Below are 26,808 nucleotides of genomic sequence, written 5' to 3'. Positions count from 1 at the left end.
TGATATAAGACGATATTCCGGCCGAGGAAATGGCACAGGGGCCGTCATGTGCTCTGAAGCTATGAAACTGGTATGTAATTGTCCATTAATATCCTCATTAACCATGCCCCTGGGCGTCGGAATAGTCACTCCCATACATGACCCGACCTTGTTCATGATGTCTATTCCTTTACATTTGCGCTGGCGATGTCAACGGTTTTGCCTCTTTGGACCGAGACTCCCCGGGCTCGACAACATTCATCTCGGCGTCAGTTGTCGTCATCGTGGGCAACCCCGCAAACTTGCCCTTCATGCCGAGCTTGGACTCGGTCAGCCAACGGCGCAGCAGGATGAGCCCGTGGACGGCGGAGAAGACGACGACGAGGCCAATGGCAATGCCAAAGACGTAGGCAGCAACATATCCGCGGCCGCCAACCTTGTCGTGGTCGAGGAAGTTGTAGGTGTAGAAGCCCTGGTCGGCGACGGTGATGTAGGCAACAGCCAGGTAGCCAAGCAGGCAGAGGACGAGCCAGGGTAGATGGATCCAGGGCAAGGGGTTGGTGCGGGGGACGAGGATCTCGAAGAGGGCGAGGCCCGAGTTGAGGGCGTGCTCGCTGAGGTTGCGCCAGGCGTCGAAGACGAGGGGGAACCAGGGGCTGCGGTAGAGGACGGCCCAGTAGACGACGGTGACGATGACGGGTAGGGTGACGACGGACGAGTAGAAGAGCGAGTGCAGGGCCTGCAGGGGACGGGGCAGGCGGGCGAGCAGGGGCCGCGATGTGAGGGCGTAAACGAGGGTGTGGACGGCGGCGAAGAAGAAGTAAAAGGCCTGGCCCCAGTAGGCGAGGATGGTGAAGTAGGAAAAGGAGCGGCGGGCTTCGGGGCAGCCGCCGAGGGAGGCTGGGTGGGCGCAGGTCCAGCCGATGATGAAGAAGATGGTTGTGAAGGCCCAGAGGGACTGCTCGAGTCGGACGGACACCTTGTTAGACAGATAGATAGACAGACAGCAGACGGACGGACGGCCAGGGAGAAAAGAGAAGAACTCACGATGAGGGCGCGGCAGAAGAAGAGGGCCCAGGGCCCAAGCAGCCACGAGGTGTGGAAGCGGTGCGTGGGATCCCAGGGGCCGGAGCCAAAGCACAAGAAGCCGCGGGCCATGCTTGTCTCGGCAGATGAGGGCGATGGCGACGACTGGAGTTGGGACGAGGTTCGCCGGATTGTGCTGCAGCCGCCTGTCAGCTCGGGCGAGGCATCTTGCCGGGGGGGGGAGGGAAGAATTTGATGCAAGGTACGAGGTACTTAAGGTTACTGCTACCCGTATCCGTAAAGAGTGGAGAGGACGTAAGCTCGGGGCGAATGAGAAAAAGCAAACGCTACGAGAAGGAAGAGAACGTGCGGTCCGTAGCCATGCCGGATGCGGCATCCCCGCCCCACTCTCGGCGCCGGGACGCCGGAGGCCTTGTTGGCCTCGGCCTTCGTTGGGGGGGTTTGATCGGACCATCCCTCGCCGGTGGGCGAGGGAGGGCTACAGACCGTACCGTGTTCTTCGGGGGCCGTGGCGGGTGTTGTCGAGGGATCCGCGGAGGGATTATACATTACCTAGTATGCATCCTACATGTACTGTAATTAATTACAGTAAAGATTAAACCCGAGCGGGTTGTGACGGGCCCAGGCAGGGTAGCATCGCGAACTGAGCTGTCGCTTTGGATGGCCATGCCCCCAGGTCCGTCACCACACCTGCGGGCCGCAGCACCGTCGATTGCCGGTCGCTGCAGCTCATCCCCCTATCTCGGGCTTGCTGTTTCAACCTGGGCCAGGATCAACCGCCCCCTCTGACGATTGGGGCTCCTCTCCCCCTCGACCGGAGGCAGATTCATGCCGCAATTGAATACCTTGCCGATGTATGTATGGATTTGCCTTTTTTCTCCCGGTTGCTGTTTGTATGTAAAATATGCAACTTCGTATTTTGGCGTCGTCATGCACGGACGGGCAGATCGGGGACACCCGGGAGCGCCTTCGGCAACGGCGTCCGGGTCTTTGACGCCGGCCGGGACGGCTGATGACGAGATTCTGGCCGAGGACTGCAGTGGAAAGGGGAGTGACGACAAAGAACAAAGGCCTGGGCGTCTCGAGTCTGGCGATCTGGCCTGCAAAGTTGATACATAATACGGATACCGAGAGTCTAATAGCAACGCGATCAATTCACCCGAATACATGGATATTTCTCTCATTTCCACGTGCGTACAGTAACCAGTCTCCTACCAACATTACCAACATTCACTCGGCACCATCGCTAGTCATTAATCGAAATGAAGTTGGGGGCGACGAGTTCCGTGCTTCCATGTGGCGTGTAACAAAACGTTTAAAAGCGGACCTTGGAGCAATCCCTTAACATAGAAATTGTACAGACATCAATGGTTCAAGCCACATAGTCCATTTTTGTAAGCCGGTCAGAAAAGGGGCTTGTCATACTTTGCGCTTTGTAGAAAGTAGACCCGAGGCCTTGGCCGGGGGACCACGCGGCGCCTGTCTGAGCGCACAAGACCGGACGGACGGGCGGGGGGGCCCGGAGGACTTGTCGGACCTGCACGGCCGAGCGGTCATGGCGGCCAGGCCAGGCGGAGGGCGCCGGGGCTGTCTGTCAGCTGGCTGGAGGCTCTCCGACTTGCACGAAGCCACGGCCTACATGTCTCAACGAAAGCGTCCTGTTCGTAGCGTCTCTGCTCTTCTCTTGCACATCAACGCCTCGTGTAACAAACACGCAATCAGCCCTGTCTTATAGACCCTTGAAGCGTCTTGCAATGGCCAGCTCAAGGACATGGTGAAACACGTGCTGCAGCTTCCGACCCAACCAGACTGTCGAATCGTGACGTGAGAAAACTCCAGCAGCACCGAGTCCTTGTTGATGACGCCGCTCAGAGCACCTGCGGACCGAAGCCATGCCGGTTACAATGTGGTTCGACTCGTTAGAGACGCCACGGGATCAAGGGCAAAGTATAAGAATTCGATGGCTGATTTACTTGCAGCAGATAAGTTACGAGATGCAAGTACACAGCTTCCTCTGCGCTGCACTTCGGAGACGGCTGGCAACGCGGCATGGACCGCTCCCATTGGACCATTTGTCCTACAGTCGGCAGAGACTCGATGCAGCCTCGGCGAACCGCTGCATGCAACTCGTATACCGTGGCTGGACGCTGCCGTACGCCCCAAACAGGGCCCAAGGCATCCCGCACAGCGAATCGTCGTTGCCTTCCCCAGGCAGCCCAGGCAGCACAGACCGTGTACGACGAAGGGAATTGGCTCGTGGAATTTCTCCTGTCGCAGCGCAGGCCAATAGAGCGGCCGTGTTTCCGGACAAGAGACGAGAGGGGCATGAAGACGCCAAGCACGATTGGCCAACGCGCATGACGAGCGAGTTTGATTACCCTCAGTCTCATTTAAACTGTTGGAGGCGAAGTCGTGACACGGTTGCGTGTGCGTGTGCGTGTGCGTGTGCCTTATGCCTGTACGGGGTATGTACATGCAGGTAGAGGGCGTATGCAGATATGCAGCGTGCAGGGGTTGAGATGGCTCGCGCGCGGATAGAGCGCGCAACGAGGAGGAAAAAGAAAGGAGCTGGACATGCATTTGTCTTCGGCACCCAACGGCCGACCTTGTTCCTGGTGGGAGCCACGCGTCGAGAGGGGGAAAGAAAGCAAGGCGGGAAAAAGAAAGGAGAGGCTACAAGGTACCTACTGTACGCCGACGGTTGGCGGCGGCAGGGCGGCGTTGGCATCGACGCTTGTACCTTGCAGGTATCCAGCTCCTGGCCAGGTACCCGCTCAGGGGAGAGGGGTCTCTGCGCCAGGCCAACCGGTCCCTCTCGCAGCACACACACCAAAGCCGACGAGGAACACACACGAATGCGAAGCGTGAAAGACGCCCCAGCTGAGCGCCGCCATGCAAATGCACAGGCACATCTCGCCGACTGTTTGTCGGTGGTGCGAGCATGCCGGCATGTGCCTTAGGTAATCGGCGTGCACTTGTATTGTGCTGTGCATATGTACTCGATGCGTACCTGCATGTACATGCCTGCAGCCCTCGCCCCAAGACGGGCTTAGTGGGTGCGAAGAGGGGCAACACCAAAATGGCGTGGACGCCAAAACGTGTAGCCAGCAGTGCATCGGCTTCGGCACGGCGCAGCAGCAACCGACCCTGGGGAGTAGCCTACTACGTACCAGTATCCGTAGCCCAGTAGGTATTTCACCTCCACCACCACCGCCATCGCCTTTGGTATCCATCATCGCCTCTCCTCTCCTCTCCTCTCCTCTCCTCTCCTCTCCTCTCCTCTCTCCATACAGCCCACCGTCGCCCACCAGCAAGCAACCCACCTTTGCGAGTGTGTGCCGCCGTCGCAAATGGTGCCATCGCTCGGCCGTCGTCTGCACTGACTCGTCGCTCCACCAAGACACCTCCCCTTTGCGGCCTCGCCGTCAACCGCTGCCGGCCCGGTCCCTGTCGACCTGCCTGTCAGGATCGTCCCTCTTTTTGTCTCACTTTCGTCTCCAGCATCTACACGTCTCACCCGCGCCCGTCTCCTGCCCCCGACTTCCCCCTCCACGAGTCACACGCGTCGCCTACCGCCTTTGTCCCGACTTGTTCAACTGTCTCGCCAGCCATTCGTCCTCCACCGGCACTCATCCTCGTCCATCTACACACAGTATCATGGCCTGAGCTGCTGCCCCCTCCCGACCTCACGACCTGTCGATTCGCTCCTCCTCGCCTGCTCCTTCCGCTTCCCCTCGCGCTGTGCCCTAAACCCCGCCGCTTGCTTCCTTCTCCAGCAAACATCACCTTGCTTCTGCCTCGTTGATCATCGCCCATTCGGGGGTCGCGGCCCAGGCGGCAGACGCCCCCCCGAAACATCTCCCCACCTTGCCGCTCGCTGCAGATTCTCCAAGCCGACCCTCGTCCGCCTCGGCCATGACGTCGACGCAGCAGCTCCCGTCGCTCAAACTGCCCGAAGGCGACGGCGGTCTTCGCATCTCCATTTCCTTCTTTCCCAACTCCGACGCCGACCACCCCGATGCCTCCGACTCCGCTGCCGCCGGCCCCGATGGCCGTGTCTCCGACCGACGTTCGATTGTCCAAGCCCAATCACCCGGCCCGCCGCTGACGCCGACGTCACACAACATCCCCATCCATCCCATTCCATCGCTGCAAGACGCCTTCACCGAGTCCCTGGACGAGGTGACCAACGGCAACGTCGCAGATAAGCCCAAGCTGGCGCAACTCGACGCGCGGGCCCGGAGAGAGCGCTTGCTAGCCCAGGACAAGGATGCCGAACCCTTCGACGTGACCTGGCGGTACCGCCCTGGCCAGCAGCAACACGAGCTGTTCAAGCTGCTCGCCCAAATCTCCTTTGGAGTCTACCTGCTACTCAACGGCATGGCCAACAGCAACGCCCAGGTCATCAACATTCTCCAGGGGCACATTGACGAGGTGGACGAGTACCTCGAGATCACGCTCGAGGATCTCGGCCAGGCCTTGACGGACCTCACCGCCCGCATAGACCATCTGAAGCTGCCTCTGTCCAAGTTGGGGGCCTTTGAAGAGCTTCTCGAGGACCGCAGCTTTCGTTGTGGCATCCTCGAGGCCAACGAAAAGATCGACCATATTCTATCCCGCACCGACATCGCCATGAAGCAGTGGGACAACGACATCGATGCTGGCCTGCAGTGCACCGCCGCCTTTACCAGCTGGCTCAACGATCAGAGGGATGCAGAGTGGAGGACCCAGCGCCCAGACGTGGCCGATGTTTTTGATGCCATGAAGGGCAATGCCGAGGGCTGGCTCTTGGCCTTTGACGACATCCACGACCGCGCTCAAGAAGTCAATAACCTCCTCATCCGGCTCATGACTGTCATTGCTGAGATGGAGAAGAAGGCCGGTGAGGTCAGCCGGAGGACTTGGGTGAGGCTCTCCACCTTTATTCTTCCTTCTTCCTCGCTTCCTTCGTTTTAATCTCCGATGCTCTTGTTCCCTGCCGCTGCAGACGACTGACTGGCGGCAGGCCAAAATTCCACCCTACTCGTCCCCCTCGATCAGCTCCCATGGCGACAAGTCTCTTTCCACCCACTCGAGGGTCTCGTCGAGACAGTCTGACCCGAGACAGCCTCACCGCCAGCAGTCTAGCATCCGCAGCGTCTCCTCGTCCGGGGTCATGCCGGGAGTCGTAGACGATACAGATGCCAGAGGCGTCGTGCCTCCCGTACCGCCGTTTTTGCCAAGCCGCTCCATGGCTCGCCATGCCCCCAACGACTCGGTTGATTCGCGGCAGTCGAGGCGGCAAACATCCGCACCATCGACTTCGTCTCTCGAGCTCGGCTCGCTCAATGGCCTAAAGGAGGGCGGACGCCTCGATTCGTCGACCGACGAGTCCTTGTACGTTCTCCAACCTCGCATCTACTCGCCACGAACCCCCGAGCAGCTTCCGTCACCTGCGCTCAACCAAGCCGCAAACATTACGCCCAAGCCTGAGCAAAGGGTCCAGGCAGATGATGGCAACGCGGTGAAGAAAGCCACGCATGGCTCTCTCCGCCAGCGCATGTCGCTCAAATCCATTGTGCCTGATGATATCCACATACCTCCGAGGTCTGTCGCGGATGCGTCGATTCCCAGGCCGTCGTCCAAGTACGCCACGCCTCGGTCGACCGCCTCGCAGCCGTTCGACTCTGCGTATTGCTCCGACACCGAGGCACAGTCCCTCCAGCAAGGCTCACACGCGGGCTCGGAAGCCAGCCTGTCTCCTCCAGTGCGTCCGCACATGGTACACTCGCCACGTTCTGATCACCTCCAATACTACCGCCCCGTCGAGGCTTCGCCGCACTCGCCTCTTCAGCAGAGACCGCACACGGCCATGGGGCCCCGCGCCTCGCAATTTAGCTCACACCAAATGCGCAACCAGCCGTCTCAACTAGGCAGCGTGAGGACACCCAGTGATGCCACGTTGGGGGCCTACGACGGTGCGGTGACGCCGACGGGTCGGTCCCATGGGGAAGGCAAGTCGCTCAAGAAGAAGAAGAGCACGTTTGGCTGGTTCAAGAAGGCCTTCAGCCTCGACGAAGAAGAGCGGGCGGAATTCGAGGCTCGTAAGGCTCGGTCTCAGATGGATCGCTACTACGACGGCAATAGCCCGAGATTCCTCGACGGACGCAGAATACGGTGAGGAGAGGCGCTCGCTACAAGGATGGCTGTTAACCGCCGCCCAAGACGGCGCAAGTCGCCTCACCAAACAGCCTCGGGACGAGAATTTGCTCTACACCACCCTCATATCATACCCATTGTTTTGACCTCGCAGTTGATACCCAGAAGCATGGAGCGTGCGCTGCCTTGCCACGCCGTTATCCTCGCTTCAACCGCTTTGCACAAACATGCGCGCAGACCCAAGGTCGCCTGACGATTCGTCCCTGGCTTTCGACAGGGGCAACTCTTGACATTTTCTTTGTTTTTGTTTTTTATTTCTTGAGCTTAACCCGTTTCTACCATTGCCATCATCTTTAATGGCTGCGTATATCCATGGGCAGGCAGCGTGTTGGCGCCTGAGCGATTGGCTACGAGGGAAGCATTTCTTGTGCGTGATAAAACATCTGATTTGGCTCATCTTCCATATATGTACTTGGTCGTCTCGGATGGCGCTTCGGATGGACCGGGGAATGGGCGTGGAGGTTGGCCTCGGACGGTTCTTGAACTATGAAGTACATATGATGGGACAGAGATGCAGTGATGCAAAGTAACGTCATCATTTGGCAGGCTCGGATCCGTGACACGTGCCAGGCGAAAGTCTGCATGCATAGTGAGTTCTCAACCCGGTCGTCTTGACTGGCGCCCTCTTTGACTCGGTCATGCTCCCCACCTATCTCCTTCCAGGACAATGCATGAGTAATATACAATACAGATGGCTAGAATTCCCGCCCCCCTGAGGAACTGCTACTCGCCCATACCGTAGCTCCTCACGCGGCTAAAGAAAAAGGGCTTCTCGTTCTTGGGCCCAAACTCGGCCCAGTCGTCGGTCAGCTTGTTGTAGCTGTGAAAGGCCCTCCAGACGAGCTTGTTGTTGCGCGCGGCGCGGCCGGCGCTGCGCAGGGCCATGTCCATGCGGTACATGTACTGGGGGCCGACGCCCTCCGTCTCGATGCAGAGGGCAGCCTCGCCGTCGTTCTTTCCGCCGTCGTTGCTGCTGTTGATGTCGTCCGGCGGGGAGCCTAAGCGCCAGCGGCCGCGGTGGGCGAGGCGCATGGGCGCCGAGGGGAGATGTTGGTGCTGATGCTGATGGCTGTGGTTGTTGTGATGGTGGGGGCGGTCGCGGTGGAGGCGGAGCAGGTCGCGGGTGAGGTGGTGGACGACGTCGGCGGGCTCCGAGGTGGTGAGCAGGCTGATGGCGGTGCCGTCGCGGAAGAAGCGCAGGTAGCGGTAGTAGGTGACGATGTGGACGGGGCTGCCGCCCCAAGTGGCCTGGTTGGTGGACATTTGGCCGGAGCGGACGTAGTTGACGGTGCTGATGTAGCAGCCGTTGAAGCGGATGCGCGGGCGCGAGCGGAACATGTCGCGCCACGAGGGCCAGACGCCCGGCACGAGCGCCGTCGCCGCCGCCCGCGCGCTCTCGGCTGCCCTGCGCGATTCCGACGAGTCGACGAAGCCGGCGTCGTCGACGAGCTCGGCCCACTCGACGGTGCGGTTGAAGCGGTAGTGCATGGCGGGGAAACCGTGGTCCGGAGAGAGGGCGACGCGGCGCCAGATGCGCTGCTCGGTGGCGACGAGGTAGGCAAGGCGCTTGCAGACGAGGGCGGCGGCGGCAAAGGCGCCCGGGTCGGCGGCGGCGAGGTCCGAGAGGATGTGGGCGAGCAGCTCCGAGGGGAGGGAGGCGATGGGACATGGCGGCGAGGGAGTGTTTTCGACATCGGGCGGGGGGGGGACGATAGCGAGGTGGGAGAAGGAGTCGATGAGGTCGGCGGTGGATTGGAACTGGGGGGTCGGGTCATCTGTGGTAGCAGCAGCGCCCTTGGTTGTCGTTGTGTTTTCCTGGCTTGGCGGTGACGGGTTGGTCGATGACGGCAGCTTGAGTAGTGCTGCGGATGACGGGGCACCCGAGGACGGGGGGAAGTGCTTCTCGCGGTATCGCCTGTCGACGCGATGGTCGAGCTGGGACACAACAGGGCTTTTGTCAGCTAATGAAACCCGGTCTTTGGGGTTGGATAGACGCCTACACGGTATGCCTGGCGATAGAGCTTCAAGCTCTCGCCCATGTTGCCCTGCGCCTCCTTCTCCATGGCCTCTTCGTAGTGGTCGAGCGCCGAGACGAGCGTCCTCCCGGGCCGTGGGCGTAGCGACCCATCGAGGGTGTACTCTGCCGGGGCGGGCGGCTCGTCGAAGGCGCGCGCGCGCAGGTAGTCGTCTTCGACGTCGGGGTCGGGCGCGAGCCGTCTGCTGCCGGAGGACGGGGAGAGCGGTGGCGCGGGCTGTTGGTTCCTCGGCGCAAGGGGCGGCGCTGGGGATGAGGCGGCGGCGGCGTAGGCGGGCCGGGCTTGGTGGGAGGAAGAGGAGTGTCTGCGGGTGCGCAAGTCGGAGAGCCATTGCTCGCGGAAGGAATCGAGCTCCGAGTCGAGTCGAGGCGCTTGGGTGGACATGGTCGAGGGCCAAGTCCGTTGGGCCCCGGAGGGGGAGTGGAGTGGCGGTACCTCTACTTACGCGGACTGGCCGTCCAGATGTTTAGGGTTGACGTGACCTTGAGAAGTTGAGAGGATAGGTTTACCAGGTATGAAGGATGGATTTGAGGAGGGGAAGAAGCGGAAATAATGCAGGTCGAGGTGAATGGTAATGAAGTTGGATGACGCGGTAATGTCAACGGAGTTAGTGGAGAAGTAGGTACAGTACATGCACGGCAGCCCGGGCGGGTACGTCGTCCGAAACCTGCGGTATAGCGTAGCCGGTAGTTATCCGATTCGGCAGGAATACAATTCGGCCGTTATCGGGGCTCAAGGGGCTCAACTCCGAGACACGATGGCAGCCTCCCCGGAACCACCCTTCTCGAGGCAAGCATTCAAACTTGACCACGCCTCGAGCATGTCCAGGAGGCTGGCAACGAGAATAGAACATGGCAACCGCAAAAACACGTCTTTATTTTGCAACCCAAAAGATCCGTCCAACAACGCCAGCTACAAAGCTCAAACGTCTCCTGGGCCATGCGGTGTAGCCCGCTTCGAGCGCCTGTTGATGAAGCCCGAAGCTTCCCGTCGTGCGCTATCCCGGCTTGCGATTCTAGTCCATGTCCATTTGTTCCACCTCCTCCACGTCGCCGTCGATCCGGACCCGTAGTCTCTTCTTCTCACCGCCAAACGCCTTGGTTTTCGTCGTCGCCGCATTCATCTGCTCTTCGACCAGCTCGTCCACGTCGACACCCTGCTCCTTAGCCAGCTCCTCGAGGCGCTTCTTCTCGCTACCCCGCATGCGCGGCAGCAGGTGCTCGTTCTTGGCGACGAGCTCGCGGGCCACGGCCAGCTCGCGCTCGCGCTTGCCGGCCATGCGCCGCTTGTAGAAGACGCGCTCGCGGCGGCCGCGGATCTCGCTGATGCGCTGCATGGCGGCGAGCGTCTTCTGGACGAGGTCGCGGTTGTAGCGGACGGGCTCGTTGCGGCGGGCCCCAAAGAGCAGGGTGCTGTCGACCGTCATCTCCTTGCCGGCGTTTTTGCGGTAGGCCTTTGTCCACTTGAGCTTGCGCGGGTTGCGCTTCATCTTGAAATTGCGGTGGCATTTCGAGCGGCAGAAGCGAAAGGACTTGGCTGCAGCGCAGGCGGGTGAGTATATGGTGAAGTGCTCTGCAGGATGGGGTCGTCGAACCGTCATTCCTCACAAAGGTAATGCCCTTGGAGGGATACGCGGGGCGGCCGCAGAAGTAACAGGACTCGATCCTGGACAAGCTGTGAGCACATACAGTCTTCCACGGTCGCAGAGACAATGACGACCTACCGCATCTTGAACGGTCGAGGCGCAGCGCCACTGTATAACTCGAGGCAAGCTGGTGATGATGTTGGACTGGCTGACGGCAGGACAAAAATCTTATCGAGGCAACTTTTTCTGGGCTTAGTCATGGCGGTCACCCCACCTCAGGATCCTTCTGCGCCAACCAATGGGTTCTCGCTTGCCGGGACTCGGCGGCTTATCGATAATAAAGCAGTTCAATATCTTATCGGTGACTGACTGCCTGACTGTGCAGCCCCACCCTCGATCTGCAGGGCCAATCAAAGATCAGTCTGACATCATCGGCGGATGGCGAGATCGCATGTTGGCTGGCTCAAAAAGGTCCATTATCTCCGGCGACCCAAATTTCTCGGCGTTATCAATGACAAAGCTAACTCATCACAACCAACAGTGACTAATGCTTCCTCCTCTACTGCCACGAAACTCTGTCTCATACATACCCATCTGTCGGCCATCCTAGGCCGGTTCTGTGTCCAAGTCATCAGAAACTGGCCGAGCAACGTCTTCCTCGATTCGCAGGAGACCTTTCCGGCCACCCCGAGCTCGCTGTAGACTCTTTGCGCGCTCGCCACCTACCGTGCAATGCTTCCAGCGTGCGCAGCATGGCCTCTGTCGTTCACAGCTCTCGCGGCCAGAATCACGACAGGTTAGAGTCACAGCAGCTCGCCATGGCTCGGGCGGCCGATGCCAAGGGCGATGCAGGCAGTTCCAGGGGCGACATCACGGCGATGCAGAAGATGATCTCGGCTATGTCGGGAAGCCTGGTGACCTCGCTGCTGGGTGAGTCGGCCTCATCCACTGCTCATTGCGTCTATTGCTAACTCGCCACTGTACAGTCACTCCTCTCGACGTCGTTCGGGTCCGGTTACAGTCGCAAAAGGCGCCCATCTCCAGCATCGACTTCTCCAAGCTCGCTCTCACCACAAACACCCTTTCGTCTGCTAAGTCGGCCGAGCTCGGCGTCACGGCGTGCTGCCGCGAAGTCTTCTTTGCCGGCAACAACGCCGAATTTTGTCTTGCCGCTCCCCGGATCGGAGCATCGGACCCATCCACGACGGCCTCGGGCGACTGCGCCGTCCAGGAAGTGCGCAAGAAGACGTACAGCTCCACCTTTGATGGCCTGCGCAAGATTGCCCGTAACGAGGGCGTCACGACGCTGTGGAGGGGCCTGTCTCCCACGCTTGTCATGACCATCCCTGCAAACATCATCTACTTTACTGGCTACGACTGGCTTCGGCACAACTCGAACAGCCCGCTCTCGAGGCTGTCGCCCGACTACGCCCCGCTGACCTGCGGCTCGGTTGCGCGCGTGCTGGCAGCGACGGCTGTCGGACCCATCGAGCTCGTTCGGACGCGGATGCAAGCCGCCTCGGGCACGTCAACGACCAACCACTTGATGAAGACGTTCCAGGGGATCAAGGAAATGGTCGGGATTCACGGATATACGGCGCTGTGGAGAGGGTTGACGCTGACGCTCTGGCGGGACGTGCCCTTCTCTGGGTTATACTGGTGGGGGTATGAATCGATCCGAGCGAGACTCACGCACCTTCGCGAGTCGAAGCGGGCCACGTCAAACTCTCCGACGCGACAGGATTTGCCAAGCCGAGAAAATCACAGCGAGACATTCGTTGACAGCTTCGCCGCCGGTGCCATGTCGGGCGCGTTCGCCTCGATTGTGACGACGCCGTTTGACGTGGGCAAGACTCGGACGCAGGTGTACCGCGACGCGCCCCGCGAGTCAAAGCCCGGCGGCGCAGGCCCTGCGCATGTGCCCGAGGAGCGAAACATTGTACGGCTGCTGTGGCACATTTTCAAGACGGAGGGCGTCCCGGGCTTATGGAAAGGCTGGATCCCGCGCACGCTCAAGGTGGCTCCGGCCTGCGCCATCATGATCAGCAGTTACGAGGTGGGCAAGCGCGTGTTTCGAGGCGTCAATGAGCGTGCGGATAAAAGGCACGGCGAACATGTGTAGAGAGGTGGTTGGCAACAGTGGCGGCGGCGGCAAAGGCCTGCATCGATCCGGCGTTTTGGAGGAACAGGGAGCGGGCGTTGAGTAAAGAGGCTGCTTCGTTGTCGGACGGTTGCGAGGATACATTCTGTCGATGGAGTTTGGCACGCGCGAGGTGGACAAACAAGACCTTGTACGATATCTCCCACGAGCAGCTTTCTCAGCACCATTTATTCTTTGTGAAAGCCTGTGTTCAAGTGACGGAAATGATGCGAAGGCGTGGAGTTGTTGTTTGTAGACGGCAAAGGGGAGCAAGCTCAGCTTCCTAGATCTATTGCTCTGTGCGAAGTAGCAGCGGGTGGTTGGTGCCCTGCAGGGGCTTGATCCAAAAGCTGCGCCCCTCACCCTCGTCACAGCAACCACGTTATCGATGATGGCATTGGCAAACGTTCTCGGCCCTGGCGCGGCTCGCCTGAAGTCACTATTCAGCCGCTCATCTCAACAGCTTCATTCACTGAGTGCCATTTCCGAGGAAAGCATCACTCGGTACTGCAAGGGAGGCTACCACGCCGTGAGGATCGGAGATCTGTTCGGTTACGATCAATACAAGATCGTCAGCAAGCTTGGATACGGCGTCTACTCTACCGTCTGGCTGGCATTCGACCTCGAGTAAGTCTTTGAAGCGCCTGCAAAGAGACATGGTCTGAGCCCAACCCCAGGTCGAAGCAACACGTTGCGCTCAAAATCCTCACAGCCGACTCCTTCGGACAAGGAAACAATACTTTTGAGCTGGATATTCTCAGGCACATAAGGGATCGGAACACGATCAACCCCGGCGCGAACCATGTTCTCGGTCTGCTCGACAACTTCCAGCACCGTGGCCCGAACGGACATCATGTCTGCCTTGTGTTCAAAGCCATGGGCCCAGATATGTCAAGCTACAGGCGTCTATTCCCAAAACTAAAGGTCCCTCTGCGCCTCATGAGACACATATCAAAGCAACTCCTGCTTGCCCTATCGTATCTACACGATACATGTCGAGTCATCCATTCCCGTCAGTCCGCATCTGTCATCTTCGCGCCTCGCTTTGGCTGCCTGCCTCTGACACCAGTTGCAGACATCAAACCGCAAAACATCCTCATCGAGACTTCGGCCATCAACGAAATGTTCCAGCACGCGCCGTCTGAGGTATTCCAGCCACGCGACTCGCCGCTAGACCCGTCCAACGACTTTTACACCGAGTCCGTTCAAGTCTCCTCCGCTGAGGAAGACGTAGCTTGCCCAGCTGATCTCTCCGTCAGGCTGGCAGATTTTGGAACCGGTGAGCCCTTCAGGACAGAGAAAGCTGCGCAACATCTAACGAGTTGGCGGAAGCGAGCTGGATCGACAAGCACTTGACAGAGTGGATCCAGCCCCAGATGCTGCGAGCGCCGGAGGTGATACTCGGGGCGGACTGGGACTACAGGGTGGATATATGGAATCTGGGCTTAATAGTAAGCTCCCTTCCTGCAGTACTTCAACGCCGTGCGGCATCATGACGTTTCCTCGACAGATTTGGGAACTTTCCGAAGGCCGACTTCTCTTCGACGGCACGTGGACCTCGAACGACCTGTACACGCCCGAGGCTCACTTGGCTCAAATCACCGCCGTCTTTGGCGGTATACCCAGACGGTTGTTGGATAGATCCAAGAATCGACATCGGTACTTTGACGCCGACGGTACGATTCCCATAGGCCAGCTCAACATAGACACTGCACTTGCTGGACGGCTACTAACTTATATAGGCCACCTACTCAAGCCCTCAACCTTCCCGCCGTGCACTCTAGAACAGTTTAGCCAGAATACCGACCTTTTGGGCTCAGAAAGGGAGGAGTTCTTGAGCTTTATTGGGTCAATGGTGAGACCGGATCCATGGGACCGCCCCGATGCCAGCAAGCTGCTTGAATCGCCGTGGCTAGCGCAGCAGGATAGATAAGGATTGGCCACGTTGACACTGCGCTGTAAAACGATGTGTGCCCGGGACTTGGAAGGTTCAGAGCTGAACGACCTGGGGGTGGCCGTGAGTTTGCACATGATGGGGGACGTGAACTCGTCCGTCCATGTCATGCTAGCAACTTGTTATAGACCGATCAGCGGCTTGTTGTAGCCCATTGGACAGTCCCTAGAGTCGCTGATCCTCGAACAGCCGCGGTCGAAGGGGGCAAGACGAATTGGGGCGTGGATGGGTTTACTAGGGTTGGGAGTAGCTTCTTATTCACCTTGGAATATTCAGTTAACGAGGTCACAAACTTTCCAGCGACATCACGACCCGCCGGGCAAAAGACGGCCTTTGATATGGAATATAGCAACTGTTGCTCAGAAACCTGTCCAAAGTCGACTTTCTCAACGTCGTGACGAGAAAAACGATTCTCATTCGGATAGAAAAGAAGAAACAGAGGGCCCCGTAGTGGACTCCTCCATCTACCAACCCACTCACCCACTCACCCACACACTCACCTCGACCCAGCCAACCCGACAGAGAAACACGCAGCGCCAATGTACAGCCTCAGCAACGTCGCCCGCCACCAGCTGCCCAGCTCGGCGGCGCAGGGGGGAGGAGGCGTCTACGTGCTCGACCTGCAGCGCACGGGCGGCGGCCTCGTCGCGGCCCTCGCCTCGGACCGGAGCCTCTCGCTGCTGGACCCGGCGCGCCTCGGCCAGGGACCGCCGGCCGCGGCGTGGAGGGCCGACCACGGGGGGGCGACGACGACGCTGCGCCCGTTTGGCGCCGGCGAGGGGGCCGCGCTGGTGTGCACGGCGGGCGAGGATGGGACGGTGGGCGTGTGGGATGTGAGGCTGAGGGGGGATGCGGCCAGAGTTGCGCACTTTCGAGGTGGGCTTTTTCTTCTCTTTGTTTCACTTGCTCGATGCTGCGAGTGAGAGGAACCGAGACTCATCATTCCTTGCGCAGCGAGCGACGCGCCCATCCTGTCAATGGCCTGCAGCGCAAGCACGCCGACCATTGCCGTCGGGACCGAGCTGCAGAACCACACGGCCTCTATATTCCTCTGGTGAGTTTCTCTACCACTTCCATCTACCCTCGTCCATCCGCCTCCGCCGCGCTCCATCGTCACCAACACCGGCCGCCAGGGACGTTCGCGCCGCGCCCACCGCCCGCGCGCACTACGACCAAGCCCACAGCGACGACGTCACGGCGCTCGCCTGGCACCCGTCCGACCCGGCCCTTCTGCTCAGCGGCTCGACCGACGGCCTCGTCAGCCTGCACGACACGCGCATCGCCGACGAGGACGAGCTGACGCTGCAGACGCACAATCACGACGCCTCCATCCACCACGCCGGCTTCCTCTCCGACTCGCTCGCCTTTGCCCTCTCGCACGACGAGCGCTTCGCCATCTACGACGTCGCCCGCGACGGGGACGACGCCGCGCCCACCAACCTTCCTTCGGGCGACCTGAGGGCCGTCCTCGGCTGTCAGTACGTGGCCGACGTGACGCCCAAGACGGACGGGAGCGGCGCCATTATCGGCGCCGGGTCGCACGAGTACGTTTGATCTCCCAAACCCTCTTTGCAGCGTTCAGCTCGACGCTAATGCAGACCCGTCACGCAGCCGGCAGAGCTTTGAACTCGTCTTCCTGGCCAAGGACCCCGCAGGACAATCGTGGGTGCTGGACAAGAGCAACAGCGTGGGACTTCCGGGGGCTCACGGGGACGAGATTGTGCGGTCCTTCTGCTTCTTTGACCAAGAGCAGCTCGTCTTGACGGCGGGCGAGGACGGTGCCGTCAAGGCCTGGAGGCCGACTGGCTGACCCGTGAGCCGCCGCCTGCTGTTTTCTTTGCGTGTCAAATGATACCCAGTGCCTGAACCTATGCAGTTTATTTCGCATCTAGTCCCGATGCACACACGTGGGCGTCGCCGTCTTACCGTAGCAGAGCCTCATTCCTCCCACGCCAGACACCGTACATGCCCTCGGAAAGAAGTATTAAACGCAAGAAAACACACTCGCGGCTTGGTTGCCTGCTCCACTCGCTCGCCGTTGCTGTTTCAGGCAAACTTGTCGTGCTTGCCCTTGACCTTGATGTCGAGCAGTTTTTCGTGATAGTCGCCCTCGCGCCTGGCGCGCTTGAGCAGCTTGACCTCGTCCTCGGTCAGTTTCCGGCCCGCCGCCGCCTCGAGCTCGCTGCGGCTAATCTTAGCCAGGGCCTTCTCCTCCTTGGAGGCCTTCAGCTTGGGCTTGAAGCGCGCCTGCATGCGGATGCGCAGCGTGGTACCAAAGGCAATGGTGTCGGCGTCGCCACGCACTTCGTCGGGCGGCTTGACGGTGAGCAGCGTTTCGCGCAGCGTCTGCAGCTGAAATGTGCCGGGGGTGTCGGCCGTGGCAATGACGTTGAAGCATTCGAGGGGCGAGACGGCCTCGGACGTGGCCGACAGGTGGCCAATCTTGTCGCAGGCTAGGAATCTGGAGAAGCGGTCAGAAGATGTGAGGAAGGGTATTTTGCTGTCTGTGCTTGACTCACTTTCCGTGATGGCCCTTGAAGCGGAAGCTCTCGGTGCCGGCGACGCGATTGGCGACCCAGACCTGGCGGACGTCGTGCGGTTCCGCGCTCGCAGGGTTTTCGTCGACAATGTTCTCGAGGGGCATGGAGAAGACGGCGCCGGCAGCATCGCAGGCAAGGGCAGAGGGCACATCGGTGGGCAGGACAATGACGACGGGGCCAACAACGTCCGTCGGGGCCTCGGCAGAGACCCAGCTGTCGTCTTGGTTCGCATCGTCGTCCGGGTCGCCGTCGACCTTTTGCAGCTGCTTGGCGCGCGCATTGTCGTCGTCGCCGCCGCCATCCGGACCCGGCTGCTTATCGCGCTTGCGCTTCTTGGGCTTCTTGTCGCCCTTGAAGGTGAGTGGCTTGACCATGGCGGCGGATGGGTTGCTGAGGTCAACAAACAAGCCGCTGCGAGGTTGTCGTCGGGAGGCGGCGAGCTCCACGGCGCGGTTACGTAAGGCACGGGACGAATCTGCGCCGAGCCGAGCCCCTCCCCCGCATTATTACAGTGCTCTCCGTGCATAGAGGCTCGCGGAATGGGCCGGGGCATCCCGCTTCGAGCCGGGAGAGACGCATGGAAGAAAATGAACAAGAATGGCCGGTGATCTAGACCAGGCAGGTATATATTAACGCGCCTCGATCCCTTCTTTTCCCTTCTCTGTCCTTCTTTTCCTCCCATCGTCATCGTCTAGGTCGCATCTCCCCATCATGGTTGCCCAGGCGCAGGCCGTGACTGTCTCCCTCGAGGACCTCACAAACGGTAAGACAAGAACCTTGTCTCCCCGAACGACCCATCGCGACTTAAACCTTGTCGTGGAATGCGGGAAGTTAAAACTAGCGACTCAAACCATCTTCAGGCACCGTCTCTTTCGACACCCTCCAGCAAGCCTTTGGGCCCGACTCGCTCGGCATTCTCGTCGTCAAGGACGTGGCCCCCGAGTTTGCCCAGCTGCGCCGCCTCGCCCTCTCCTACGCCTCTTACCTTGGGAACCTCCCGGCCGCTGAGCTCGGTGCGTGTCCCTTCTCCCCGGAGGCGAATGAGAAAGACGCTGCTAACCTTGTGTGTCCAGAGAAGCTGGAGAATGGCCAGGCAAAGTACCTGACGGGCTGGTCCCGCGGCAAGGAGACGCTCAAGAACGGCCAGGCAGACACCTTGAAGGGCTCCTACTACGCAAACTGCGCCTTCTACCTCGACCCGCACCTCGAGTGCGCCCGCCCCACGCCCGGCTTCTCCCCCGACTCCTTCCCCGAGTACCTGGCCCCCAACCTGTGGCCCCCCGAGGCCGTGCTGCCGGGCTTCCGGCCCGCCCTCACCAGCCTGTGTCGCCTCATCATTGACGTGGCCGTCCTCGTGGCCCGCGCCTGCGACCGCTTCGCCGACAAGGAGATCCAGGGGTATCCTCGCGGATATCTCGAGCACGTCGTCAGCACCTCGAGCACCACAAAGGCCCGGCTGCTGCATTATTTCCCCCACGAGGCTGGAAGCGGCGGCAACGGCCAAGACGGGGGCGAAAACGACGATAACGACGACTGGTGTGCCACCCACCTCGACCACGGATGCCTCACCGGCCTCACCTCGGCCATGTTCGTCGACGAGAGCACGGCCAGCCCCGTCGTGCCCGACGCCGCCGCCCCCTCCAACGGCGCCTCCCTGTCGCCTCTCGAGGAGCTGCCGTCCTCGCCCGACCCCTCGGCCGGGCTGTACATCAAGTCGCGCGCGGGCGAGACGGTCCAGGTCAAGATCCCGCGCGACTGCATCGCCTTCCAGACGGGCGAGGCGCTCGAGCGCATCACCGCCGGCCGCTTCAAGGCCGTCCCGCACTTTGTCAGGGGCGTGCGCCGCGGCTCCGGTGCCGGCGGCCGCGTCGCCCGCAACACCCTCGCCGTCTTTACGCAGCCCAACCTCGACGAGGAGGTGGACAGGGAGCGCCACCTGACGTTTGGCGAGTTTGCCAGGGTCGTCGTCGCGCAGAACACGGTGTCGTAAAAGCCATTGTTGAGCGAACAAACTCGGACGTGGGCGGAAGGGGCACGCAAAAGTCTACCTTGTGTATGTATCGCGTAGTCTTTAGATGTTTGTCCTCATCGTGCCAATCGTACGGCAGAGCACCTGTCTGTGGGCTTTTGGCAGCGGGCGAACGGCATATGTGCCTGGACAGCATACTCAACGAAGGCTACGAGAACACGGACTCCTCTGGGTCCAGTTGGAGCGGTTGCGTTAAACGATGATGAAATGTGTCGGCAAGCGACGAATAATATGGCTCACGCCAGGCTTCTGCTTTAATACTCGACATTGAGACTGAGCTCAGCGAAGCTGACAAGTGTCCAAGAAGAGAAAGATAGCGACAGTGCAATAAGTGTGCGGCGCCATGAACAGAGTCAAATGCACAAAGCGTCATGAAAGAAAAATAAACAGGGTTAAGCAGAGAGAAGTCGAAACAAGGGATACGTGACATCCCTTGGCCGACCCTCTTGCTGAAGCTCCTTCAAGATCCAGCACTCTAGAAGGCGGCCAACTTTATGCAAGACAGGCCTCGCTCCACCACAATGATTTGTTTGCCGGGCTCTGTTTGTGACCAGATCCATTCGGCAATATGCAATGCGCGGGTTAGATAGGGGAGAGGACGTGGACGCCTCAACCCCCTTCCCGGCTTACGCCCAAGCGCCAACCAGGCTCATGAAAAAGGCGCCGAGGAAGACAAGGACGCAGGCGCCCACACGCGCCTTGCCACGCAGGAAGCGCCAGCTCTCGTCGCTGAGAAAGTCCTCGGACAGCAGCTCGACGAGCGAGGCAAACGTCAGCAGGCCGGCCGAGATGGCATTCATGACGCCAACGACGATGAGGCCGACCTCGGAGTCTGGGCTGTAGAGCGTGTGCGTGGCCAGGCCGAGCGCCTGGCCAATGGGCGTGGTACAGCCGTAGGTGAGGGCCATGATCCACGGCTGCCACTTCTTGTGCTCCCACTCAATGGCGGCGATGCGGGCGCCCAGGGCCAGCCCCTCAAAGGTCTGGTGGAAGACGATGGCGATGAGCAGGACGACAAAGTCGGTGCCGACGGAGACGCTGAGGGCCATGCCGATGAAGACGCTGTGGAAGAGGATGCCCATCTCGAGCAGGATGCACTGCAGGCGCTCCTTGCGGCGCTTGAGCTCGGGCGACAGCTGCTGCTCCTGGCGGGACTCGCTCCCGTCGTGCTCGGGCTCGTGCTCGGGCTTGGGCTGCTCGTCGGCGTCGGCGTCAGCCCCGTCTTGGTTGCCGTCGACGGCAGGGCTGTTGTTGAGCTGCGACAGGCCCTGCGCCATGCTCGAGGCCCGGCCGCGCAGGGGTCCCATGTCGCGAAAGGGGAGCATGGCGGTGCCGGAGCAGAGATGGCGGCCGGGGCCGTGGCCGTCGGGAGCCGCATGGCCACTGGCAGCGGTGCCCGAGACGAGAGGCGGCGGGGGGACGTGGCGCGAGGGATGCAGGACCATCTCGATGACGGTGACGAGGAAGATGGCGGCCAGGGCAATGGCGCCCGGCATGGCCTGGTACTTTTTGGTCCAGAACTCGCCGAGGCAGGGGTTGCCGAGGGAGACAAAGGCCGTGGGCAGGAGGTGGACGAAGGCGGTGGCGATGAGGACGCCGGTGCCGAAGTGGCGGACGGCGAAGAAGAAGCGCCTCGGAATGCGCAGGCCGGGGAACTTGGCGGCCATGATGGGGAAGCAGCAGCCCAGGGACGAGACGAACCAGATGATGAGGAGGGCGCCGACGTGGAGCGGCGTGTTGTACTCGACGTGGTCGACGCCGGCGGCGGCACAGGTGGCGCGTCTGCTCAGGGCGGCCCGAGGCAGATGGAGGCGCAGGGAGACGGGCGGCGGGCCATGGTGATCAGCAATGGGCGTGGCATTGGCAGCGGCAGTGATGGCGTCAAGATGCGGCAGGGGAGACCAGTTGGCGAGCGCGGTCATGGACGAAAGAAGACAGGAGGAGAAGAGAACAGAGAGGATCCAGGTGGTCCAGCTCCAGAGGCGCGCCTCGGAGGAGGGCACCCGGGCAAGACGGAGGTGGCCATCACCGCCAGCAGCCGCCTGGAGAGGCGAGGATGGTCCTGGAGGGGGCCTGGTGAGTCATTGAGCGGTTTGGCGGCGTGCATAAATAGGGTGCATACCGTTGAACCATCGTCCCGCGCCCGGAGCCGCGGCCACGGACCCGGGCCGGCGCAGATGCTGGCGTGCCCCGTCATCGGAGGCGGCACCGGGTCCGAGTGCGCCGCCGCCGCCGCCACTGTCATCGTCCTGGCCGGCGGCGACGTACTGGCGCTTGTTGGAGATGCCGTTGAGGTCCTGGCAGGTGGTTTGATCGGCGGCCAGGGCGGGCGGGCTCTGGTTCCAGGTGAGGTGGCGGAGGGTGGCCTCGTCGGCCTTGTCGAGGCAGATCATGACGGCGGCGAGGGGGGGTCGCTGCGACGATGGGGGATGCGGCTATTGATGATGATGATACTGATGTTGATGTTGTTGTTGATGGCGATGCCACGCAAAATACTGGGGAGGGAAAGGAAGGGACGTAGAGAAGGTCCGGAGCCGAGGGGAGGGAGGGGGGAAATACCAAGACGAGGGATAAAGAACGAAGGCGGAAAGAGAGAGCGCAAGGCCCAGAGGCGCAGCATAAGACTGGGGAAAAGGCGTCTGAGGGAGCGAAGGAAGCCCAAGGGCCGCGGCAGCACCAGGGGGGGTTCGTGATTTGAGGGCATTTCCATCAGGTACTGCTTCGGGGCGCAGGTCTCGAGTACCTCGAACCACCGGAATATGCCGGGTGCGGTACGTGCCGGCGTGGCGCAAATGGCTGCACCACCAGGGTTCTCTTTTTGGTACCGGCGCAGGGGCGGAGGTAGCGATACTTGGGTCTTTGTTCCCATTTTCGCTTTCTGTTCCCTGCCGTCCGTTTTAGGTGCCTGTAGCGTCTGGGCAGCGCTGCAGTAGCCGCTGTAGGCCAGTGACGCGCATTGCTGCTGTACTTTAATACTTTAGCAGCGGTCGTGGATTAGCCATACCACCTATAGCACCTGCTAGAGTCCTTATCATAAGAGTACGGGCAACTTGAAAAGAGTCGTCTCCATCGCCGCTCAGACAGACAGGCGCAGAAAGTCATCTCCTTCAGGCGCCGGGCCGTCATGTGATGCCGTGAAAAAGCACACTGGTTGGTGAGTGACGGCTTGTCAAGACCAACCCGAGGCTTGTCAACCCAACAACGCAAAGCTTGTCCGTCGCCGCCGTCGCAAAACTCACCTCCGGTTTGTTATCGCAGGTCCTTGAACGAACCAGCCGTTTGGGCCTCGGACGATCCGAAGATAGCCAGTGTCGATCGCGACACGGCAGCACTCCCCTCTGAGGTCCGGCTGGTGCACCAACCTTGTTCATTGGCTGCTGCTCGGACACACCGAGTCGCCGTGTCTCAGACTGCGAGCGTGTGCTGCTTCTAGACCACCCGGCAAGCACGCGGGGACGTGGCCGGGATGATAAGCTTACATTACATGCTTGTTCATGCCTGCCCTTAGCCCAAGGTTGAGCCTAAATACACATGGACTGTTGGACTCTGGGCCTAGCCTTGGTGTGTGGGCTCGACAAGAACCCCAGATCCAGGACAGCTCCCCCTCCGTTCAGGCCAAACAGGTATATTGACGAAGCGGCGATAATGGTACATCTAATCGAGTGGAAAATATCATACACTTGGCCCGGCGCGGGGCTCACATATCGTACACCATGCTCTCCCCTACCTCCGACTTGATAGGCCGTGAGGCGCTTGGCCGCGGCATAACTCGTTGAACAGAATCTTGCCGCCCTCGTAGCAGCCAATATAAAGCCCCGTGCCCACGAAGGCCGCCACGCAGGTCAAGATGGAGCCCCTGAACAGCCCGGGAACCCCCTCGGTACGAAGCACATCTGCGGCCACGGCCCATGCGCCCTTGCTCATTGGCGGCGGCGACGACGCTGCCAGTCCCCGACTCGTCTTCTTCAGCAGCGGCCGCGCAGCTTGCAGCTCGCCACCTGCCGCCAGCCTCATCCTCGTCTTGACCACGTCAATGGGCACAAAGAGCCACGACGAGCAGCCGCCCGCCAGCGCCGCGCTCAGGGCGCTCGCCGCCATCTGCCGAGCCACGTCGTCGGCCTGCCACCGCAGTCTCTCGAGCAGAGCCGCCTTGAAGGTTTCGTAGAGGGAAAACGTCAGGCAGATGCTGGGCAGCTGGCTGGCCACCAGTGCCGAGTAGCCCGCCCACAGCCTCGACGGGCGCCTGCAGAACCGCCGCAGAATCTCCGCCGTGGGAGACGACGCTTGGCGGGCCTGCGGCACCACCTGCGCGTTCTGCTTCAGCACCTCGGCCGGGTTGGCAATGGCACAGGCCACGAGCTCGGCGCCCGCGCTGCTCGCGGCGTCGAGGACCGGCTGCGGCACCCCGGAGACGTGTCCAGCGGCGCGGGCCCTTGCAAACGCCGACCTCGAGGCTTCGTAGGCCACGAAGAAGGCGGCCGACGAGGGCACGCTGGCTATCAGCGTCGGGCCGAAGCCCTGGTAGAGCCCGGAGAAGAGGGCGCGCTTGAGGGAGCCGTCGAGGTTCTTGTACTGCGACCGGTACACTGAAGACTGCATGCGCGTGATGACCGTGTCCATGGGATGGACCACCACCTCGCCTATCACGGCGGCGACTCCCCCAGCCTGGTGTATCCGACGTCAGTTTCTGTGCCACTCCGCATGCAGGGGCCATTGTGGTTTACCAGGCTGACTCCTGCCCCGTTGCCGACAGACATGAGAAACGATGAGTTGTATTGCTGCAGCAAGGGTGAACAAAGAGTATAGTAGAATGTCCGTCCCGGTACAAAGAGTTTCAACGACTCTGTCCGGCCCGTGGCGGTGCAGCAGGGATCGAGTCGGAACCCCGCGGGTCCCGTCCATGAAGCCCGTTATCCCTGGCGAGACAAAAAACGTCGCGTTTACAGCATTGCCATGCACCCACCCGCTGACACTTGCTTTTTTGCCTTGTTCCCTCTCCTGTAGGTTACTTCGTAACATCAAACGGCTTCTTGAGGAGTCGTATTTCCCTAAATCCACCCCCACCATCCAACGTGCAAACATTGCGGAATCTAACTCTCCGTCACCCTGAGGCCGACGGGAGAAAATGAGCCTTATACCCAACGAAAGGTAGGTTGTAAGTCAGCTTACTAGCTTACGGCACCCCCTTTTAGCACCCTTTTATACTAAAATAATAGATTTACTCCCTAACTATCTTATAGCCTTCTTAGTACTCTTTAACTATCTAACCGCTTCTATAACTCTTATACTAATTTAAAAAGATATAAAGCTTTATATAAGGGTATAGGGCCTTTTAAAAGGGTATAGGACTCTATAAGAGGGTGTCTAGGGTATATAGGTTAATAAAAAGGGGTTCTAGATATTCTTTAGCCTTATTAGCCCTATCCTTTTAATAGTCGTTAATAGCCTAACCTATATATAGCTATATATAGCTTAAACTAATTTAAAGAGTAATCTTTAATACGCTACTTCCGCCTCCGGAAATAGCCCCTCCCCGATCGGGTATCGCGCCGCCGCCGCCCTAACCCCGCCCCTGCCCCGTGATCCTAGTTATAACGCTTAATATAGCAGGAATATAAATATCTTAATACCTGCCCTCGCTCGTCGATATATACTCTTAACTTCTCTCTCCTTTTATAACACGCTCGGCCCTTGCTTGCTGCCGCACCCTGCCCTCCGCCTTCGCCCGCCTTCCTTATACGCGCCGTCTTTATCTCGCCTACACCGCTAGTCTACCGCCGACCTCTATATAGACCTCTTCGCTTCGCCCTCTACCGCTAGACGCGTCTACGCCCCTTTCTTTTAGAAATGCCGCCGCCGCTACTACTACTACTAAGTATATATATCTTTATCGTTATATAATACGCTTTCTTTAACTTAAATAAAGCTATTATATCTAGGTATTATTATCTATCTAGCTATAAGTTCTATCCCTAACCTAACCTCGGACTATCTTATCTCTTACCGTTATAGCTACCCCTTTAAACGCTAGCCCCTATTTAGTAGGTAAAGGAAGCCTATATGCCCCTTAGTTAGTTACGAAAATACGCGGTTACTAATAGCGCTAACGCGTAATATAAGGGGTAGGTCTATTAACTAATACGGCTAGACCGGCGCTATCCCTAATAAGCTAAATTACCCTTTCGCGCCACGGACTAGTATAATATAAGGAGGAAAGGCTAGCGTATAGTCTATTAATATAAGGGACACGGCCTAGCGTTCCCTCGGCCGGACTCTTTCCGATATACTATATAAGGTATAACTAAGCCCCTTTTTATTAATTTTAGTCGTTAATAGAGGGTCGCGTATAAGCGACGCGGTATATATTACTACGCTAAACGTAAGCTAAGAAACGGCGCTCTAAGGACGCATATAACTAGGTGCCGAGCCTTATCCTTTAATTTAGGCCGTAGAATATAATAATAAGATAGGAGTACTAATACTAATTAAGGACTAATATATAGAGCCTAAGGCTAACTTAGAGCTACCGAGTATAATAGGCCGCTAATAGCGTAAGCCGGTCTATAGTAAGGTTACGAGGAGGATTCTATAGCATCCTTCTAGCCGCGTCCGGTATAGTCTGATAGCTATATAATTAGTAGAGAGTAACGGGAGAAATAAGAGGCTAGTTTAATAGGTAAGATCGTACCCCTATAGATATTAGCCCGTTATAGGGATAAGACCCTTAGTACTCCCTTTCTAACTTACTTCTAAGTATACTTAAAGGCGTTATAAAGACCTCGATTATTTAATTAAGTATCTCCCTTAATTATAGTTAATTTAAATTTTTGTTTTTCCCCTTTAAAGTAAAGGCTACTAGTTACGCGACTCTAATAGAAATAAAGAGGTATAGAGTAAAGAAATCTCTAAGACTTATATTTATAACCTAAGGCCCTTAGAGCTATATATAAAATCGATAATTAAATAATTATATAGTTAATTACTCTATTAATCCTTAGCTATATACTACGCGTGCTTTAGGTATATATACTCTTATCCTTATTAAAACTAGTCTCTAGGGCGTAAACTCGTTATTCCGTTTTATTTATACGGCGATAAGTAGCTTTATAAAGCCGAGAATACCTAAAGGACGACGGTACTATTTAGAAAAAATAAAATCTAGGGATTTAATAATTAAAGTAGTAACTACCTTAATAGCTAAAGTTAAGGACTTAATAAGGCGATAGACTTACTAGGAAATAAATAATTAGATAATGCTTTTACTAGTAGTAAAGGAAAAGTAATAAGCTAATACTAAAAA

General features: G+C 58.9%; 11 protein-coding genes across 11 annotated transcripts; 5 read left to right on the top strand and 6 right to left on the bottom strand.

The window, feature by feature from the left end:
* Positions 1–169: 169 nt before the first annotated feature.
* On the bottom strand, positions 170–1,137 carry HRG_01227 (putative alpha beta hydrolase fold-1 protein; the record flags this gene model as incomplete). Its single annotated transcript, XM_044859698.1, has 2 exons — positions 170–937; positions 1,027–1,137. The coding sequence occupies 2 exons, from the start codon at positions 1,135–1,137 to the stop codon at positions 170–172; spliced, it is 879 nt and encodes a 292-aa protein (XP_044726098.1).
* A 3,804-nt stretch (positions 1,138–4,941) lies between these two features.
* HRG_01226 (uncharacterized protein) lies at positions 4,942–7,186 on the top strand (the record flags this gene model as incomplete). The annotated part of the gene is made up of 3 exons (XM_044859697.1): positions 4,942–5,931; positions 6,119–6,505; positions 6,563–7,186. The coding sequence occupies 3 exons, from the start codon at positions 4,942–4,944 to the stop codon at positions 7,184–7,186; spliced, it is 2,001 nt and encodes a 666-aa protein (XP_044726097.1).
* Positions 7,187–7,947: 761 nt separating this feature from the next.
* Positions 7,948–9,644, bottom strand: HRG_01225 (f-box-like domain-containing protein; the record flags this gene model as incomplete). Its single annotated transcript, XM_044859696.1, has 2 exons — positions 7,948–9,159; positions 9,225–9,644. 2 exons carry the CDS (start codon positions 9,642–9,644, stop codon positions 7,948–7,950), a joined length of 1,632 nt encoding a protein of 543 aa, XP_044726096.1.
* Positions 9,645–10,275: 631 nt separating this feature from the next.
* Positions 10,276–10,988, bottom strand: HRG_01224 (ribosomal protein l24e domain-containing protein; the record flags this gene model as incomplete). The annotated part of the gene is made up of 3 exons (XM_044859695.1): positions 10,276–10,796; positions 10,855–10,925; positions 10,984–10,988. 3 exons carry the CDS (start codon positions 10,986–10,988, stop codon positions 10,276–10,278), a joined length of 597 nt encoding a protein of 198 aa, XP_044726095.1.
* Positions 10,989–11,597: 609 nt separating this feature from the next.
* Positions 11,598–12,967, top strand: HRG_01223 (mitochondrial carrier protein; the record flags this gene model as incomplete). Its single annotated transcript, XM_044859694.1, has 2 exons — positions 11,598–11,775; positions 11,832–12,967. 2 exons carry the CDS (start codon positions 11,598–11,600, stop codon positions 12,965–12,967), a joined length of 1,314 nt encoding a protein of 437 aa, XP_044726094.1.
* Positions 12,968–13,376: 409 nt separating this feature from the next.
* HRG_01222 (kinase) lies at positions 13,377–14,918 on the top strand (the record flags this gene model as incomplete). The annotated part of the gene is made up of 7 exons (XM_044859693.1): positions 13,377–13,612; positions 13,663–13,875; positions 13,930–13,997; positions 14,055–14,264; positions 14,318–14,436; positions 14,496–14,661; positions 14,728–14,918. 7 exons carry the CDS (start codon positions 13,377–13,379, stop codon positions 14,916–14,918), a joined length of 1,203 nt encoding a protein of 400 aa, XP_044726093.1.
* A 560-nt stretch (positions 14,919–15,478) lies between these two features.
* On the top strand, positions 15,479–16,749 carry HRG_01221 (WD domain-containing protein; the record flags this gene model as incomplete). Its single annotated transcript, XM_044859692.1, has 4 exons — positions 15,479–15,815; positions 15,894–15,993; positions 16,073–16,483; positions 16,551–16,749. 4 exons carry the CDS (start codon positions 15,479–15,481, stop codon positions 16,747–16,749), a joined length of 1,047 nt encoding a protein of 348 aa, XP_044726092.1.
* Positions 16,750–16,985: 236 nt separating this feature from the next.
* On the bottom strand, positions 16,986–17,853 carry HRG_01220 (FRG1-like domain-containing protein; the record flags this gene model as incomplete). Its single annotated transcript, XM_044859691.1, has 2 exons — positions 16,986–17,400; positions 17,459–17,853. 2 exons carry the CDS (start codon positions 17,851–17,853, stop codon positions 16,986–16,988), a joined length of 810 nt encoding a protein of 269 aa, XP_044726091.1.
* A 337-nt stretch (positions 17,854–18,190) lies between these two features.
* On the top strand, positions 18,191–19,469 carry HRG_01219 (Clavaminate synthase-like protein; the record flags this gene model as incomplete). The annotated part of the gene is made up of 3 exons (XM_044859690.1): positions 18,191–18,242; positions 18,340–18,492; positions 18,553–19,469. The coding sequence occupies 3 exons, from the start codon at positions 18,191–18,193 to the stop codon at positions 19,467–19,469; spliced, it is 1,122 nt and encodes a 373-aa protein (XP_044726090.1).
* A 665-nt stretch (positions 19,470–20,134) lies between these two features.
* HRG_01218 (ZIP zinc transporter domain-containing protein) lies at positions 20,135–21,901 on the bottom strand (the record flags this gene model as incomplete). The annotated part of the gene is made up of 2 exons (XM_044859689.1): positions 20,135–21,570; positions 21,631–21,901. 2 exons carry the CDS (start codon positions 21,899–21,901, stop codon positions 20,135–20,137), a joined length of 1,707 nt encoding a protein of 568 aa, XP_044726089.1.
* A 1,330-nt stretch (positions 21,902–23,231) lies between these two features.
* Positions 23,232–24,265, bottom strand: HRG_01217 (mitochondrial carrier protein; the record flags this gene model as incomplete). The annotated part of the gene is made up of 2 exons (XM_044859688.1): positions 23,232–24,173; positions 24,233–24,265. 2 exons carry the CDS (start codon positions 24,263–24,265, stop codon positions 23,232–23,234), a joined length of 975 nt encoding a protein of 324 aa, XP_044726088.1.
* Positions 24,266–26,808: the final 2,543 nt, after the last annotated feature.

The sequence above is a fragment of the Hirsutella rhossiliensis genome (assembly GCF_020360975.1).
Source record: "Hirsutella rhossiliensis strain HR02 chromosome Unknown scaffold00001, whole genome shotgun sequence".
In the NCBI taxonomy this organism is placed as follows: Eukaryota; Fungi; Ascomycota; class Sordariomycetes; order Hypocreales; family Ophiocordycipitaceae; genus Hirsutella; species Hirsutella rhossiliensis.
Note: the sequence above shows the minus strand (reverse complement) of the source record. Positions and strands in the feature narration are given on the sequence as shown.